Source organism: Zootoca vivipara, chromosome 10 (genome assembly GCF_963506605.1).
Source record: "Zootoca vivipara chromosome 10, rZooViv1.1, whole genome shotgun sequence".
NCBI lineage: Eukaryota > Metazoa > Chordata > Lepidosauria > Squamata > Lacertidae > Zootoca > Zootoca vivipara.
In genome coordinates this window covers 13,962,939-13,980,716 of record NC_083285.1, presented here as the reverse complement: position 1 = coordinate 13,980,716, position 17,778 = coordinate 13,962,939, and the positions used below count along the sequence as shown (strand labels likewise).

General features: G+C 43.2%; 1 protein-coding gene across 5 annotated transcripts in view; it reads left to right on the top strand.

The window, feature by feature from the left end:
• PLXNB2 (plexin B2) overlaps positions 1–17,778 on the top strand; it is a 323,177-nt gene that overhangs the window by 229,676 nt on the left and 75,723 nt on the right. For all 5 annotated transcript variants that reach the window (XM_035128378.2, XM_035128377.2, XM_035128379.2 and 2 more), the window contains 4 exons: positions 1,447–1,632; positions 2,820–2,942; positions 8,625–8,725; positions 13,854–13,980. In XM_035128378.2, the coding sequence (XP_034984269.2) occupies positions 1,447–1,632; positions 2,820–2,942; positions 8,625–8,725; positions 13,854–13,980 (537 nt within the window). The remainder of the gene's footprint in view (positions 1–1,446; positions 1,633–2,819; positions 2,943–8,624; positions 8,726–13,853; positions 13,981–17,778) is intronic.

Sequence of the window (17,778 nt, the reverse complement as noted above, 5' to 3'; positions counted from 1 at the left end):
TTTTCTATCTTTAAGGTGGCATTTGTTACCACTTTGGCTTCAAATCCTTTTGCAAAAGCTAAAATCGAGACATTAGTTTTTCTCATTCCTAGAGACAATAATGTGGGCAGAACAATGTTAAGTGTCAGTGTAATTATGACAAGCTTATGTCTATAACTTTTTTATCTATCAATCAATCAATCTCCTTTATTGGCACAAAAAAAGTGCATCGTATACATGGGTCAGAATACAACGCAGTTAACAAAACATAGTAGGATATACTTTAGGATAAAACTGCCCTGACATCATGAGGTATGAAGATGGCTCTCGGGACCTATGGTGACGTAATTTCATGCGTCACTCAAAAATCTTGCCGCACTCTCCACAACATCATTACAGTGGTACCTCGGTTTAAGAACAGTCCATTTTAAGAACGATTTGGTTTGCCAACTCCGCAAAACTGGAAATAGTGTCATGGTTTGAGAACTTTATCTCAGTCTAAGAATGGAATCCGAACGGTGGAAGGGCACCGGCCACAGGAGACCTCCTTAGGGAAAGCACGCCTCGGTTTAAGAACAGTTTTGGTTTAAGAACAGACTTCCAGAACGAATTAAGTTCGTAAACCAAGGTACCACTGTACTAGCTTTTATGGCTTGTATCTGAAACTCAGCGAAATTATGGATGACTCTTTTAAAAAATAAAATAAAATGCTTCCTATCGTATATTAGTGTCCTTTACATCCAGAAATTCACCTTAGATTTGAGTGTGGCCAGATTTTAATATTTTCTATCTTGTATTTCTTTTTAAAAAATAAAAAGCTATAAAATGATTTGCCTCATTCTAAAAGGGGAAAATATTACACAGGAGACTTTTTAAAGCATCCCCCAAATATCCCATTTTTCAATTTGAAAAACTGTGTATGTGTGGTGGTGGTGGGAAATCTTCCATAGAGAAAATAAAAAGGATTTCCAATGGGGCAGTTTTCTGTGCCTTCCTACCTCCCAACCCAAGCATGGGCCATGATCCCTTGATACAGCCTCTTCAAAGAAGGGCTTACTAAGGACCCTCAAGTCGAAACAACTTCATGTGAATGCCCTGCTTAAGATATGAGAGAGGAGTTTCCACATCACAACATGCTTCAGTTTGGGGTGAATTTTGGGTGCTATCTGTACCATATATCCAGCCCACAGAATCTTTGTCTAGGGGACACCTGAGATAATTTCTGCAACCACCTTAGCTCAGGGGTGGATCGTAAGCTACCCTGAGGACCTGTGGGACCTTCAACTAGCAAGGATGGGCGAGATCTGCACCAGAAGTGATGTAAGCTGAGCATAGGGGTACCTCCATTCAGATGAACCCCCTCCACACATAGTGTGGCATAAGTGTTGGATTTCAGCCCTAGTTTCAAAGTTCAGAGTTTATCACCCATCTGACTGTTGTGTTTTGGTTTCTTGCTTCATTTCTTAGAATTCAAGCCAAGCCTTTCCATGTGGTTCTGAACATTTACCATACCCTCTGGGAAGCAGAGAGGGAATTACTACAGAACCTTTATTGAAGAAGAAGGGTATAGACTTAACTGCAGTGACCTTTGCAGTAGAGAACATGAATAATACAGTAGCATTTGTTGGGACATCAGACGGCAGAATCCTGAAGGTAACCTCAACGTCTTAAATGCTTTCTTGTTGTTGTTGTTGTTTGTTTAAAAAAAGAAGCATAGCCTATTTTTGCAATATAAGAAAGCTATGGCCAGAATGAATCTGCCATAGATATAAGGTTTATCCGGTATGTTGCTTGACTTTTAAACGTAACAAACTTTCAATAAAGCATTTCATTAAGTAAATCCGATAAGCATATTCAAACAATTTGCTTATATGTATTGTGGCAATAGTGACGTATTGAACCCCAGAATTAAAAGTAACCATAAAAAAATCATAACCGTTCCTGAACACCATGAAATCAAAATCTGTGAACATACTGCAGCCCAAAATCAATGAAACCATGTTCAAATATGTCATTCTCAAAGCTGTACCTGTGTGTGCATTCAAATTCAAATAAACATAAACCCATTAGCCTGGCAGAAACCTGGAACACCTCTGTTTGTTGCAGTTGTTATTTAGTAGAGTTAGGGCAACCAAAGTCTTCATTTAATCAAAGCCTGATAGAGTTCTCCCTCATACTAATGTATCTTTTTTCTCCCATTCCCAACAGATAACTAGAAATATAACACTGCAGATTTGTAGAGAGAAAATGGTTCTGAGCCAATCCTATGTTCAGCCATTGACGATGAGCTATATTACTGCTCTTCCTTGTCTCCTTGTATGACCAGTTCACTGCTGTGTTTGAAATGGGAAAGCTATGGTTTGTGCAAACTACATTTGTCCTACGGACTAAAACTGGGAACCCACTTTGAATGATGTTTCCAGTTACGACTTGCAAGCAAATGATTTGTGCATACCAGAGCTTGATAGAACAGCAAACTCTACTAGCTTGCCAAGAGCAAGGAAGTCAAGGAGCACTTGCAAGAAAAGGAGCTCATGAGAACAATGGCAAAGCAAGATAATTTCATTACCAAATGGAAAAGTAAAACAGGTTAGAATATGTCCAGGCTAATAGCAAGGTCTCTTGAGTATGAAACCTTAATAGATATCCCTAATACAAAATGAGGATCAGAAATTATGAATGAACTTTATAATATATTGAGTGTAATTTTGAAACTTGTTTGACTCTTGTGGCCCTTCCAGTTGTATGATTCTATGATCTAAATGTCTAAATGTGTATAAACTTAAATACTTCTTTATTTACTGGAATAGCTAAGATAATGTAGTTGATTTGTATTCCAGGTGTTTTTGTCGAATCCTGAAAAGGAATATGCTGGAGTCCTTGTTGAAAAAAACAAGCCTATCCAGAAAGATCTCGCCCTAGATGCTCTCCAAGAGAACTTGTATGTGATGACTGCAAAAGAGGTACAAAATGCTTGGAAACGGCAATGAAACTTTAAAGATTGTGTTCAATTTGCACATGTTTCTCAGGGCATATCTGCAGGGTGAGCTGGACCTATAACTGTGTTGCTAAACGGAAATCACAAGAAATACACAGGAATAGTCCCTTGAATAGGAAGGCATATTTTTGCCACACACACACACAAAATCAGAAGTTAACCAGTGTTCCCAGAGCTGGCGCTCTCAGCACATCCCCAAGACCATGTGATTGCTTTCTTTTTATTCAGCAGACCCATTGCAAGTGCACAGAGAAAGCAACCTTTCATGGAAAGGAAATGGCTCATCCTCATTAGATAGAGATGTGAAGGAACTCTGGGTGTAGAGCAGCAGATAATTATGCACTTGGGCCAAAGCCAAAAAAACCCAGGAGATCTCCTGGTGTAATGTGTAGTTCAGCTTGGCCTTAGCCCAAGTCCAGCATGCAAACTATTGGACCACATGGCCTAGCATTGGTCATTCTGGTGATTTGAAAGCTGGCTGCCATGTGCTTCCTGGGACCAGAGTTATGCCATCAAGAACTCTACAGTGTGTGTGTGTGTGTGTGTGTGTGTGTGTGTGTGTGTGTGTGTACCCAGCAAGTAATGTGTGCATGAAGAGGATTTGATGCATCTTTTTCAGGGACAAATAGGGAAATGGAAAGCAAGTAGGTATCACACAGAGAAACTGTTAGATGCTCCCTGGTTCCTTTGCTATCGTTTCCATTTATGTTTTGCTAAATAAGCGGAGGGTAGCTTGTAGCAGCTCTGTTTAAAATTTATTTCCTTCATATTGTATGTGCGTTTATGACATTTGTATGCTACCCCATAGCGTAGCATGTTCCCCAGGCAGCTTACAGTAAATAAGTCAAAGCAATGGCAATACTAATCAAAACACAAAACCATTTGAAAAATATTTTTTAAACTGTGTCAGTTTAACAGAACAGAATTTGCTGCCTCCCCAAAATTAAGAGAGGTTTCTTTAAAAACAAAAAGAAAAAAACAAACAGCAGAGGATGACATTTACCTCAGTTTATTTAAAAGGCCTGGTGAACAAAGGCCTGACACCAAAAAGATCATGAAGAGGGTGCTGGGCAAAGCTTTTAGTTGGGAAGGCTGTTCCACAACTGAGGTGCCACCACTGAAAATACTCTGGTGGTGGCCTGCCTCAGTTCATTCAGTAGAGGCGCTGGGGACTGGAGTTTAAGTAGGAACAAATGACAGAAGGTAATCTTTCAGGTAACCTTGTCCCAAACTATTTAGAGCTTTTAAAGGTTAAAAAAAACCCATTTTAATTTGTCCCTGAAATGGGCTGGGAGCCAGTACAACTGACAGAAGCATTGTTGTAATATGGTCAAACCACCCAGTGCCAGTTAATAATCTTGCATCTCAGTTATAGACCAACTAAGGTTTCCAGGGTGTTTTAAAGACAGCCCCAAATACACCAGACAACAATAGTATTGTGTAGAGATGGGGAAATTCCTCCCCTGCATAGTCTCTTTTGTTTTATGTGGCACATAAGCAGATGCAGGGGTTCTCAGGTTTAGTAGTATTCCCTTTCAAAAACAGAACAGCCGAAAGTAGTTATTATTCCTGCTAGCTTTGTGGCTGAGGGTCTGTTCCTCCATCTTCTGCTCAGCAAATTCAAAGCATCATTAAGAATCATCAACAGGTGCTTGTTTGGGCAATAGGCATGATTAGTATAATCAACACTGCAAAAGGATTCCTTAAAGCAAGAAGAGGAGATTTAAATTTAATTTGTAGTTCTCTAATGACTTACAATTTAGTGCTAGGATTATTGAGTGATTTTATCACATGACTGTGAGTGTTTTGCCAGCCTGCATCTGGGCCTGTTCACGTGTTTCGTTGACCCTTGTAATCCATGAGGTGTGATATTTGTAATCCCTTTTATCCAGAGTTCATTGTATACTATGGGAAATTGCAGTGTCCCTTTAACCTTAACTACTTGGGGGAACCAATGAACCCACATTTGGGTTCAAAGATAATAACATTTCTGCATGCAGGAACCCAAAGTTAAGGCAGAAGGCAGAATTGGGATTCAATATGATCTTAACAGATTGGAAAACCGGGCCCAAGCTAGCAGAATGAATTCTAGTGCCCAAGCTAGCAGAATGGTTCTAGGCCACTTAGAACCAGCTGCATGAATATAAGATGGGGAACACCTGGTTTACCAGTAATACATGTTAAAGAGATACTGTATAAGGGTCTTTGTGGACCACAAGCTTGACTTGAGTAAACAGTGTGATGCAGCAGCAAAAAAAGGGAATGCTATTCTAGGTTGCATCAACAGAAGTATACTGTCCCAATCAAGGGAAGTAATAGTCCTACTCTATTCCGCGTTGGTCAGAGCACTGCTGGAGTCCTGTGCCCAGTTCTGGGCACCACACTTTAAGAAGGATGTTGACAAGCTGAAACGTGTACAGAGGAGGGTGATTAAGATGATAAAGTGTCTGAAAACCAAACCTTATGAGGAACGGTTGAAGGAGCTGGCTTTAGTGTGAAAAGAGAAGACTAAGAGGAGATATGAAAGCCATCTTCAAATATCTAAAGGGCTGTCACATGGAGGATGGAGCAAACTTAATTTCTCCTGTTCCAGAAAGCTAGGACACAAACCAATGGGTTCAAGTTACAAGAAAGCAGATTGCAAGGAGACATCAGGAATAACTTTCTGACAGGAAGAGCTGTTCGACAGTGGAAGAGACTCCCTCAGAAGGTGGTGGAGTCTCCTTCATTTGAGGCTTTTAAGCAGAGGTTGGATGGTCATCTGTCATGTATGAGTTTGTTGAGATTCCTGCATTGCAAGGGGTTGGACTAAATGGCCCTTGGGATCCCTTCCAACTCTACAATTCTGTGATTTTATATTACCTGCTCCAGAAAGGAGAGGAAAAGGAACAAGTTCCCTGAGTTTCGCCATGAGTTTCGCCCCTGTGTGGACATGCTTGAAACATGAGCAAGATATGAGTCTTGTGGTTGTGTGCTTCAAATATTGAGAGGTAGATTGTGGATCATTGTAGTAATGACAGAGGGGGGGGGAGGTAAGCAAGCCTCCATAGATCACTTTAGAGCCCTGCCTTGTATAGTGTCCAAGGAAGCAACCCAAGTTATTTATAACACCCCCCAAATGGTTCAAAAGTAGTCAAAGGCTCCTTGCTGCCCAAAAGAAAATAGCAGAGAAAAGGCAAGGGGAAGTGATAGTAAAGGAAAGGGGCTCTCTGGTATTGGAGCAATCTGTTGTCATGGATGTCCCACAGGGATCAAACCAACAACTGTGGAACAACCAGATTGAGGGAGACTAAAGACATGCAGTGGTTGGAATAAGCGTCCCTCTAGGGGAAAGAGGAAGGCAAAGGAAGACAAAAAGTGACTTATGTTCAGCAGAAGGGAATGCTAGAGTGAGACTGATGCCACAGGCCAAAGTAGATTTTTTTGGATGATAAATGACAATACAAGTGGAGTTTGGGAATATACGTGATAATTGTGTCCCAATAAAAGCCATAATGTATCTGGAACATAGGTATAACAGGAATGTCCTTCATAAAGAGCAGAGATAGATGAGCTTAACCCTTTGATTCGGTAAGAGAGAGAACAGTCCAAACAGGCAGAGGAATGAAACTCCAGGCGCTACAAAACGAGGTTTATTTAGTGCCCAATGTGTTTCAGAGAAAATGTTTTCACAAGGATACTATAAAGTAGCGAATGCCACATACAGTAGAACAGAAAGAATGATTGGTACAGAAACAATACAGAGTGAGATACGATAAAGGTTTCTTTGTGTAAGAATATTACAAGCATTCAAAGCAATACTGCTACAACAAAATGTGTTTGTTTGAACAAAACCAAGTTAGAAACAAACCCCTGAAAATGAAACAACCCCAAAATCCCTTGTAGGGTTGGGGAATTTGGTTCCATTTTCATTTTTACCAGTTATCCTTTTCTTATTTATGTTTTTGAGCTCTTATACTTGAGAGAGGCATTTTTGCCAAAATCCCATTAGAGTCTAAACACTGTTTTGAGGCACATGGATTTACCTCCATCCTCTCTCTTTCTTTTAGCCTGCTAGTGGTACTACCCCAGTTTTGTTGCTGCTTGTTTTTTTAAGTTATCGGTGGAACAATGCCAATTACAAGAAAAGGAAGCATCTACCTTGTCAGGGCTAATTAATGACTGAATAGAGACATTTGCTTGTGTTAGCAGTTGGCAACTGGCTTCTGTCTTAAATTAGGCACTGGCATAAATCCAGAGTTCTTGCACCTCTCAATCCTATGAGGCTTTCAATAACAGCAGGCAACCAATGCTGAAGTTACCGTAACTTCATCTGTACACTTGGGAAAATCCCATACTCATTGCACTGTCACCTGTAGAGTAAATCAAAAGGAGCCAAAAGACTTTTGAGACATGTGAACTGACCGCCTTGGTAACAGAAAGCCTCATAAATTGCTTATGAATGTATCCCCAATGAAGCAAAACAAATGAAATTCTAAACGCAATCCCTTGGGGATAAAATTGCTCTGAAACTTCCAGGTGTTTAGTGTCACAGACCACATCCAATATCAACAGGTAGATCTGAATCTGAACATGTATAACATGCTTTGAATGTCCTATTTAAAATATTTCTGTGCTTTTTCATAACTGTTTGGTATAGTTAGAAATTCTGTTCCTTGAGGAATATGCAAACATGGCATCATAGTAACTTTTGAGACTTTTTTTGGTGATGAAAAAAGTAAAAGGGTAAAGGACCCCTGGACATTTAAGTCTAGTGAAAGGTGACTGTGGGGTTGCAGTGCTCATCTCTCTTTCAGGCCAAGGGAGCCAGCATTTGCCCACAGACAGCCCATGTGGCCAGCATGACTAAAGGGCTTTTGGCGCAATGGAACACCATGACAGAAACTTATAACAAGAATACAAAGCTGAAAATGAATGAACTGCAGCTAAAATATTATGTTCACTTTTTACATTGTCTAGAGCAGGCATCCCCAAACTTCGGCCCTCCAGATGTTTTGGACTACAATTCCCATCTTCCCCGACCATTGGTCCTGTTAGCTAGGGATCATGGGAATTTTGGGAATGCCTGGTCTAGAGAGTGGCTGAAAGTGGGGAGGCAGAAAGCGGTCCTCCTTTCCTTCTACTCTGCAGTTTTAATCTGAAATCTTAGGTGCAGTACTGCACCCAGAGCTCAGAAACTGCTCACGCTAATGAAATTCCCTGTTGCAAAACGCGTCTGGAACAATGGGAGTTTCGAACACTGATAATAATGAGTAGTGTGCATTTTGGGGGGTGGGTGGGTGTGGGTGCTTTGGAGTCAGAGGGGTTCCTATCCAGAAAACAGCAGAGAAGAAAGGATTAATGCACATTCCCTCAGCATCACTCTTAAAGAGTGCACGCACAGCTGCTTTTTATTTATTTGTTTTTGGGTTTTTTAATGCTATACTTTTTAGGAGAGGTGCTCAGTGGCCTCAAGTGGTTTGTCCACAAATATGACCTTAAGTTTACTGCAAATATTGATGGTGCAAACAAATTCCTGTGAGCTTAGGACAACTTGTGAATTGGCTAGGGGTGCAAAAATATGAAAAGCGTATTAAGAGATATATAATCTATTCATAACCAAAGCACTTTCCCGCAATTTATTATTAGACGTATCTACTCTTATTAGGTGTTTCGCTTGCCTGTCCAAGAATGTATGAGTTACTCAACCTGTGACCTGTGCATTCAAGCCCGGGATCCGTATTGCGGCTGGTGTGTAACAGAGGGAAAGTAAGTATTCCATGCTACAGGGATATATTGTATTATGCATGTTGTTTCTTTTCAGAATATCATGTATGCTGAATGATTTCTCCAAAGCATTTGTACCAGAACTGGGAAAAAACTCTTCATCACAAATTACCACAGTGTAAACATATAATGAGCAGCAGGGAGGAAGCTAATTTGCATATTTTGTCTGTATAGTTTGTATATAATTTGCATGAAAATGGTGGTTGCCAAGCCACAGCTGGTGAATATCTAGCATTTATCTGGTGATAGTCTTATTCTAGTATTTTAACTCTAAACATTCCTTAATACAATCCCTCCAGCTGAAAAACAGCACTTGGAAATCTTTGGATGGTGGAGAACCATACTGAATTTCAATTTTGCTTTTAGGTTTCTGATGTTTTAAGTTTTTGTCTGCTACCGAGACAAATGCTGAAATTTATTATATTCAGAGCGTTGTGGCAAAAAGTTGCCTTCCATTTCTACCAAACACACATTGACTATGGATGAGGTGGATGCTAGTTTTCCAGTTCCTTTTTCACGATTTACACCTTCATGTCAGTTGAGATTCCTGGTAGTGATTATTTCCTACCAGGGTGTCAGAACTTTATTGACACACTAAGCATACAAATTTTAAGACAGATAAAAAGAAAAGAACAAAAAACAGAGCACTCTTGTTTGCTTATTAGTTCACTTAGCCCTCCGTGCTCCCAAGCTGGAAGCTATGAGAAGTCAAAATAAACCAAGATAAAAGCCGAGATCTTCAGTGTTTTAAGAGGAAATCTCCTCATAACGTTGAAGATTTCTCTAAAACGCTTTCTGTTGCTGTGACACACCTAAATAGCAAAATTAAACTGTGTTGGTCTGTCATAGCTTTTCTTCAGAACCACAACACACAGGGATGGTTCAAATCGGACCATTGTTCCATGTAGCTCAGATTGGCTGTGGGTCCTCCTGCATTTTCAACAGGAGCCATTTATGAACGTAAGTTAGTCACATCCATTGCCTTTATTATTATTATTACTATTACTATTATTATTAGGTTTTTTTTTAAAAAAAAACCCACACTGAAAATACATGACTTAAAATAAAAAGTGAGAACATGAAAAAAACCAGGGGAAAGAAATGTTTTCCAAATCACTATAAGGATTAACAGTGACAATTCCATATACTCTTGGCGTCTCTTCAGATTGGTATAACTCTTTTGCCTTTTACATCCATTGTCTTCATTGTCTACTCCAGCTTGGGCTGAGATTGGATGCAACTCAGCAATGCTTTATTCCTGCTGTTGGTATTTTTATTGTTAGACCTTCTTGTGAATTACATGGGAAATTTCATTACATATTTATTGAGATGTTTTAATTAGCTGATTGTTTATACAGTCATCTCATGTTGCGTCTTTTGTGATACGAATGCGGCGGACCCAGAAGTGTTTACTTCCGGGTTTTGCCGCTTGTGCAGAAGCATTCTGCGCTCTTCACGCATGCGCAGAAGCGCTCTATCGCGCTGGTTGCAGACTATTTGCATTTTGTTATATTTCTGCAACTGGAAGAGCGACTTATGTAAATAATTTGATGTTGTCAGCCACCTTGACCGTGACTTAAACTATGCAAAGGCACCATGCAAAGAAAATAGGCTGGTGAGCTGAAAAGAGAACAAGCTCTTCCCCCTAATTTGAAGGAAATGTCCTGAGAGTTTGAATTTAGCAAGCTCGATACATGGATTTCCAAATTTGTGCCTTTCCTTTTCCTTTTATTATTGCTTTTAATTGCTTATTTTGAGCGACACAACTTTTTATACCTCTTAAGAGGTGAGAACACAGACAGCTGATTGAACTTGAAATCTTTTGCAAGGCATTAATTGGGGGAACATCACCACCTGTGACTGTCCTTTTTGTTCTGAAATTGAGAAATTGAAATTGAAAGTGAGTTATTTTTTGTTCTGAAATGAAATTATGGGCCCTCACCTGGGCCTATCATTGAACACCCTGGCGTAACTGTTATACCCCCAAAGTAGGCTTAGCATTTGCTGAACGAAGGTTTTTGCATGGCTGGAGGCTTATTTTAAAATAAGTAAGGGTTGATGATATGGCTCAAAGTCAGTCTCCTCTGCTTCAAACTTCCAGGTTAATTAACCCCATGGCAGAACCATGTGGGATTTTGTGATATGAAGTGCATGCTACTGGCATACAAGGTTTACTTAATTATAGGAAAAAGGAGATAGGTTTCAGGAATCCTACTTCCACTGCAAACATCTTAACTGCAGCAGTAAAATTGCCTCAAAGCTTATCATGAAGCCAAACGAAGAATACCCCTCTATATATACATACTTGAAATGCAGTGGAAACCACACAATTTAATTTGAATGAGAGGCTGACTACCTATGAATGCAAAGGCATATTTGCATTTTGCCGGGTTGGGGGATCTCAGCTTTTCTCTAAGACTTCTCATGGTGACTCCTGACCTCATTATTAAAGACTTTCAAAGGTCTTTGTCAGCAAACAGCCAGTTTTGATCACATACACTTACAGACAATTAAGTCTCCCAAGTGTCTAAAGAGGACCCCCCCCCACACACACACACACACAAAAGAGCCCAGGGAGCATTGTAAGCTGGGGGGGGGGATGAAATGCAGGCTGGCTTTGGGTGGGGTGGGGGTGAATAGAGACTAGAAATTTTTGGGAAATGGAGTGTCCTAGAATAGGGCGTGATTGGAATCCTGAACAGGTGCACGCCATACTGCAGCAATTTGTTGCAGGTCCAGATGTCAGAATGAGAGTGTCTAAGTCAGTCCAAAGCCCTCTTCAGTGACACACACACACACACACACACACACACACACACACACAATCACACACACACACAGTCTGGGCACTGGATTCAGAATTGGAATCGCTTTCCAGAAATCCACACCAGGTTTATTTAAATCATTAAAAAGCAGCAGAAAAATATTGGAACCCAATGCAGATGTCTATAATTTCAGCAAGTGGGAAACAAGTTCAAGGATATTGGAGTTACAGAGAGCAGGAAAACAATAAAATACAATAATAATTTCCCAGCTGTTGTTATCATACACAATATCACTAACTAGGCCTGGTGGCCTTGGGAGGTGCAGGACCAGCCTCAAAATGAAGGCTGCAAATCCACAGCAGATGACATATGTTTCATGAGGCACCAAATTCCTAGAGGTCCTAGGCCTTCCCAAGGACTGCAGCTGCCAATGAACCGATATTTGGCTCTTTACTTTCCCCAACCCCACCCCAAACAACTGAAAGGAAAAGCATCTGAGTTCAGCACAGCCCTCCTAATTAATAACTGATCTGCCGCAAGATTTTACCAAGCCACCAAATTGCTTTTTTTTTTCTGCTACTAAATTACCTGCTCTGGTTATGTTTTCTTTCAAACGCAATTTTGGGAATTGCAGTCAGCATGACTTAATTTTAATTTTTCAAAGTTAGGGCTCACCTGTACCAAACTGTAATCAATAGTTGTATTGATCGGAAAAGGGTGTAGTTATAGAACTCGTGAGTTGTAGGAACTCCTGTAGACCTGGTTCAGATTACCAGCATTTCCAGATAGGAATTGTAAAGACTCTTCTATGAAACCCTGAGAACCACTGTCGGTTAGCAGAGGCAATATTGTGCAAGTTTAGTGCAGGATAGGCAAATACAGAGCTGCTACCGGTAGATTTTCATTCACAAAACAATGTGTTTGATGAAATCGGCTCTAGCCAGAGAAGCTTGGGGCCACAACAGATCTGTCAGTCTTTTAAGGTGTGAGAAGACTCCTTGTTGCTATCCATTGTTATGCAGTGTGTTTGCTGCACTTGCCCTTCATGATATTTTACATTTCAGGAAGGTGTGTCTGTAAAATATTTAGCCATCCATAGACCGCAACAGGTTTCCTTGTGTTGCTCTGCTTGGCACCTCTGCATCTACTCGATTCAGTACAATGATTGAGAGAAGGTGAAAGTGGTTTTATATTTCAAGAATTTTCCTTGAGTTTCCATCTTATTTGACATCCCTATCAGTCGCCGCCCATAGATTTGCCTTTATTAAGGCAAGATTTAATGTCTTTCCTTCCAATGTTGTGAATAATAGTTTCTCAAAAGGCCAGAGTTCAGTTCTGTGTGCATGTGACAACAGATCCATAGAATCCCTTCATCATATATTATTCTGTTGCCCCTTGCACATGGTCCCTCGGACCAGATTTTTATCCCCCTTAATATCAGAAACTTTGGATAAGACTTCGGAATCCCAGCTAATATATCTGCTACAGGATAATGATCCGAGTAGATCACTCCTTGTAGCTGGATACCTGATTGCAGTTCTATCCTATAAGAGGGAAAATGGGTTACTTTATGATTAATGATATTTCGTCCAAGTGTTTGATTTATAGTGGTGACCAGATGAACTAAGTGATATGTTGTTCTTACTTTGTAATTGTAATTTATAATATTTATAGAGATAGGATTTACATGAATGGAATTAATTCAATTCATTTTCTTTTCTTTTGTTCTATTTTATTCTCCTGTATGATGTAGATTATTTTGTGTTGACATCTAAATATGGGCCTATGGCCGCAATAAAGTATTGGATTTGGATTTTCCTTGAGTTCATTTTTCCACCAGCAGTGAGGAATAGTAAATTTTGTAGCCAAGGATGTATGTTTTCTTTTGTGGCTCAAGCATGAGTTGACAGAGCTAAGCCTCAGGCTGAGACTAAAGACCTGGTGACAAATTTGCAGTGTGTTAAGGAATAAGCAAAACACTCCAAATTTCCACACTCTGTAGGCACAATATTGTTCCTTAACAGCTAAACTACCTTTCTGTTAACATGTTACTTGAATACGAGGTTAAGTTCCCCCCACACACACACACACTTTGTGTACAGTTCATTGAATTTAAGATGAATATTTGAATGTTTGTTGTTGTAATTTGAAAATGCTAACAGGTAATTACCCTGTCATAAAGAATAATAAGTAAACAGAAGAAAAGGAAATAAATATTAAGCACACATTCTATGCCACCTTTCCACCACCAGTGCTTACCGTATGCATTTGAATGCTTTTGTATTTTGGTTAATGAGTGTGGATTTTAAAATTTTAATTACTTTAATTTTTGTAATTTATTCCAGATGCACAAGGAAAAAAGACTGTGCAAGATCAGTTCAGGAAAACCACTGGCTCTGGAGCCCAGCTGGCATTTGCCTGAATATTACAAGTGCTTACCCTCAAAATATGAGCCGGAGAGCCCCAGGAAAGGTAAGTGCAACAGAATTGTATGTGTGTTTGAGAGAGAGAGAGAGAGGGAGAGAGAGAATCCAAATCATATTGTGTGGGGGGTGAGGGAATTGTCCTTGCATGTAATTATGTGTGCATTTGTTTTGCAATGTTCTAAAGCAGCGGTTCCCAATTAGGGGTCTGGGAACCCCTGGGGGTCCGCAAAACACACCCAGGGGGTCCGCGGCACCACCCCCTGCCAGGGACTTACTCATCTTGTTAATTGCACAGTTGAAGCCTTCAACAGATCATCCAGCCTCTGCTCACAACCAGCGCCTGCTTGCAGGCAGGGGGGAAACTTGTGAAAGAGTTGCTGGGTGGCAAGTGAGCTAGGCTTGAGCACAAACCTCTGGCACAGTTTCTTAGGGCTCTGGCAATTGGAGGGGAGGGGGTGGAAAGAGTGCAAACAGCTCACATGCTTATCATTTTTTAAACAAAAATGTAAGGGATCCCTTCCCCTTGCTGTCTACTTTTTAACTGAGAAAAACTTCTAATTGTTTTCAAGGACTATCAATTTTAGAGGACTCTCCCACTGCTCGCAGGTAGGGTTTCAGTGAACCTTGCCTTATGAGTTTGGGATTCATGTCTCATCTTGGAAGTCCAACAGGGTAAATAGCTAAGCAGATTGTCACTATGATTAGCACAATAGCTCACCCTCTGGTGATTTAGTTTAGTGCTAGGGCTGGGCAATACTTTGTTTTCAACACTGATATATCAGCAGCTAAATGCGGGTATATGGAATTTATCTCAGCTGCTTCTTCCGAGATACATGGCCCAGCCCTACACAGGAAGCGAGTCCCGATGCCTCTCAGGCCAAAGGGTGAGTTTGAGGAGCATCGGGGCTTCGCAGAACTGCTCAGCTGGGGGTGTGGAAGAGGCCTCCTACCCAGGGGCGTACCCAGGATCAAAACTAGGGGGGGCAAGCCATGGTCGTTCAGGGGCGGGGCCAAGGCACGGGAGGGGAGGTGCCACAAAGTGGAAATGTGGGCGGGGCTACAGGGCCAGCGGGCCCGACGAATCTGCGGCGGCGGCTGCAGCCACTAAATGAACCCCCTAAACTCTCTCACATGAAATTCCCCTGCTCTGAAGCAGGGCCGTCTCTAGGCCCGGGTCCGGTGGCACAGGGTGCCAGGCCACCAGGGGCGCCACTGTGCCCGCTGAGAGGCGTGCCTCTCAGCTGTTCATCGGCTTCAGGCTGCTTTCCGTAGGCGTGCGGGCCTGGGGCCGCCTCCGCCATGCGCAGGGGCATCGCAACAGGGGGCGGGCAGCACCCCTGGCCCAGGGCCGGCCCTATGGCCAGGCTGGGTTGCGCAGGGCTTCGGCCCTCCAGGCGGCAGCCGCGCAGTGAGCTGCACCCGCCGTGCCGGGAAACGGGGTGGGGTGGGGGCACCAGAGGGATCCGTCACACCACGGTGCCAGGGCGCCAGGTATGCTTAAGACGGCCCTGCTCTGAAAACACCGCTCCCATCCATTTACGGCTAGCCATCCCCCTGAAAAACCCCTTTGGGCCCCGCTTTCCCTCCTCCAGGTCCCCCCGAAGCATTGCCAGTTCCCACCCTATATATCTGGGATGGGGAAGGAGCTCAGAGGTCTGCTAGTCCTGGGGGGCCATCCCCCCGTGGCCTGGGAGGATACTGAGGACCCCCCCCCACCAAGCTGAGACCCTCAAAGAAGAAGAAGCTGCCACCGCCGCCTCCCCATCGCAAGGGAGCAAAAGATGGGAAAGGTGGGGTGGCGCAGCGCAGGCAAGTGAGCGAGCCCCCCCCCAGCTGCGACCCTACGGCGGCGGCAGCTCCCCCGCCCTCAACGCCCCTCTCTCGGCAGGGGCAGCAAGGGAGAGTGGCTGGGGGGGCGCATTGCAAAGAAGGAAACAGCAGCCAATGCCCGGAGAGGGCAATGCACGCAGGGGGAGCTGAGAGCTGTGCCGCCCCCCAAGGCAGCTCCTTTCCTATTGCCGGGTGTGGGGGTGGCGAGGAAGGGTCACTGCCGCTGGGCTACTCCTGTTGCCGGCAATCCGGCGCAAACGCCCCCACGCAGCTTCCTTGCAGCAGCCACGACCACCGCCTTCGGGCGCCGCCCCCCACTCCTCCTGAACTGGCTCCTGTCGATGCACTTCCTCTCCCGGCCAGGAGGAGTCTCAGTAGCAACTCCTAACTCAGGGGGGTAGAGGGGTGCGGAGGGGGGAAGGGGCGATTCCCAGCCCGCGGCGCCGACGATTGCAGTGCAGCTTACCGGGAGGCAGAGCGCGGCAGCGGCTGCAACCAATGCAGGGAGCCACGTCTCCTTCGCTTGCCAGCCCAGCAGAACTCTTAGGCAGGAGAGGTTGCCGCCCAGCAGGGCTTTCCATTGGGAGGCGCGAAGGCTTTAGTGGGCGGGAATTGGTGCAAATGTAGGCAGGGCGGGCACCAGCAGCGTGCACCAGCAGCGTTTCCTCCCCCTCTCCCCTCCCGTGTCAACAAGCGAGGCGCCTACACAGGGTATTTGCTTCCCTAGTCGGGCCCGCAGTTTGGTCTTCTGGGGGGGCAGCTGCACCCCCCTGCCCCATGCTGGGTACACCCATGCTCCTACCCCCCCAGCTAAATGCTCTGATTCAGCATGATGTTGTTCCCTTTGCTCCTAACATGATAGAAGTTGTTATTCTCCTGGCCCACAAGACTCCCAAGGTACACATTGAACAACTTAACACAGGGCTGGGAAACTTTTACGGCTACATGGGCCAGATCCTTTTCACACCTGTCAATCACAAAACACACACCTGTCAATCACAAAACATCATTATGACATCTCATGTCAAATAATGACATGCTAATGACATCGCCTACCTGTCAGAGAGGCATGGCTGTCCCCTTTCAAACTCCCAGTCCTGGAGGGGAATGCAAGGAGACTTAAAGGCGTCAAAACAGCCCCCGTGCTCCGAGTGCTCCCCCCTCCCAGAAAAATAGGTGCTGGTACTCACCAAGAAGTTGTTACAGAAAGTGCCACACTTTTAACAACAACAACAACAACAACAGAGGCACAGGCACTGCGCACCTATGAGTACGCCCTGATAAAAAGCACCGCATGCTCCCATTTCAGCCTGAAATGGAAGTGCAACGGCTGTCTTAAGGCCTTTGTAAAGTGCTGTTTGAAGCATCCACCCCACCCCCAATTTTCTTTTAAGTAGCATCAACCGATGGACCAGTGGGTATGGTTTGGGCAGAATGGCCTCGCAATCCACTTCTGATCTGTGAGCCGGAGTTTCTACACCCCAATTTAAAAGAAGTAATGGAAGTTTCAGACCAGCTAAATGTTTTGTGTTTGTGTAAATGACAGAACAAGTGCACTGCTTTATAGAATAAAGAAAATGTTCTGCTTGCGGGGTGGGGGTGGGGTGGAAAGGTGGTTTTTTTAATGATATATTTTAGAACCAGAGGACGCACACAGCACTTTCTCACTTTCGTACGTTCTGTCTATACAGCTAGACTTCCTTTTTTGTATGGTTCATTTATTCGCTACAGGTATGTTACAGTTCCCAATGGGGAAACTGTCTCAGTTGGGGGGGAGGGATAGGCCATACAATTGCTAAAGTCACACAGCAGTGGACAAAAGCAGAATGAAACATAAAAAAGAGAGAACATGCAGATAGCTCAGTGTGTCCTCAAGCATCCGGTCAATTCAAGCAAATTTTTAACCCATCCTGTTTTCTCACCTTCATTCCAGCTGCTTGTTTCCTTATATAACAGAAATCAAACACTTGAATGCTCAGTTGGCTATTTTCCCTGAGGCTCATGAAGCCACCAG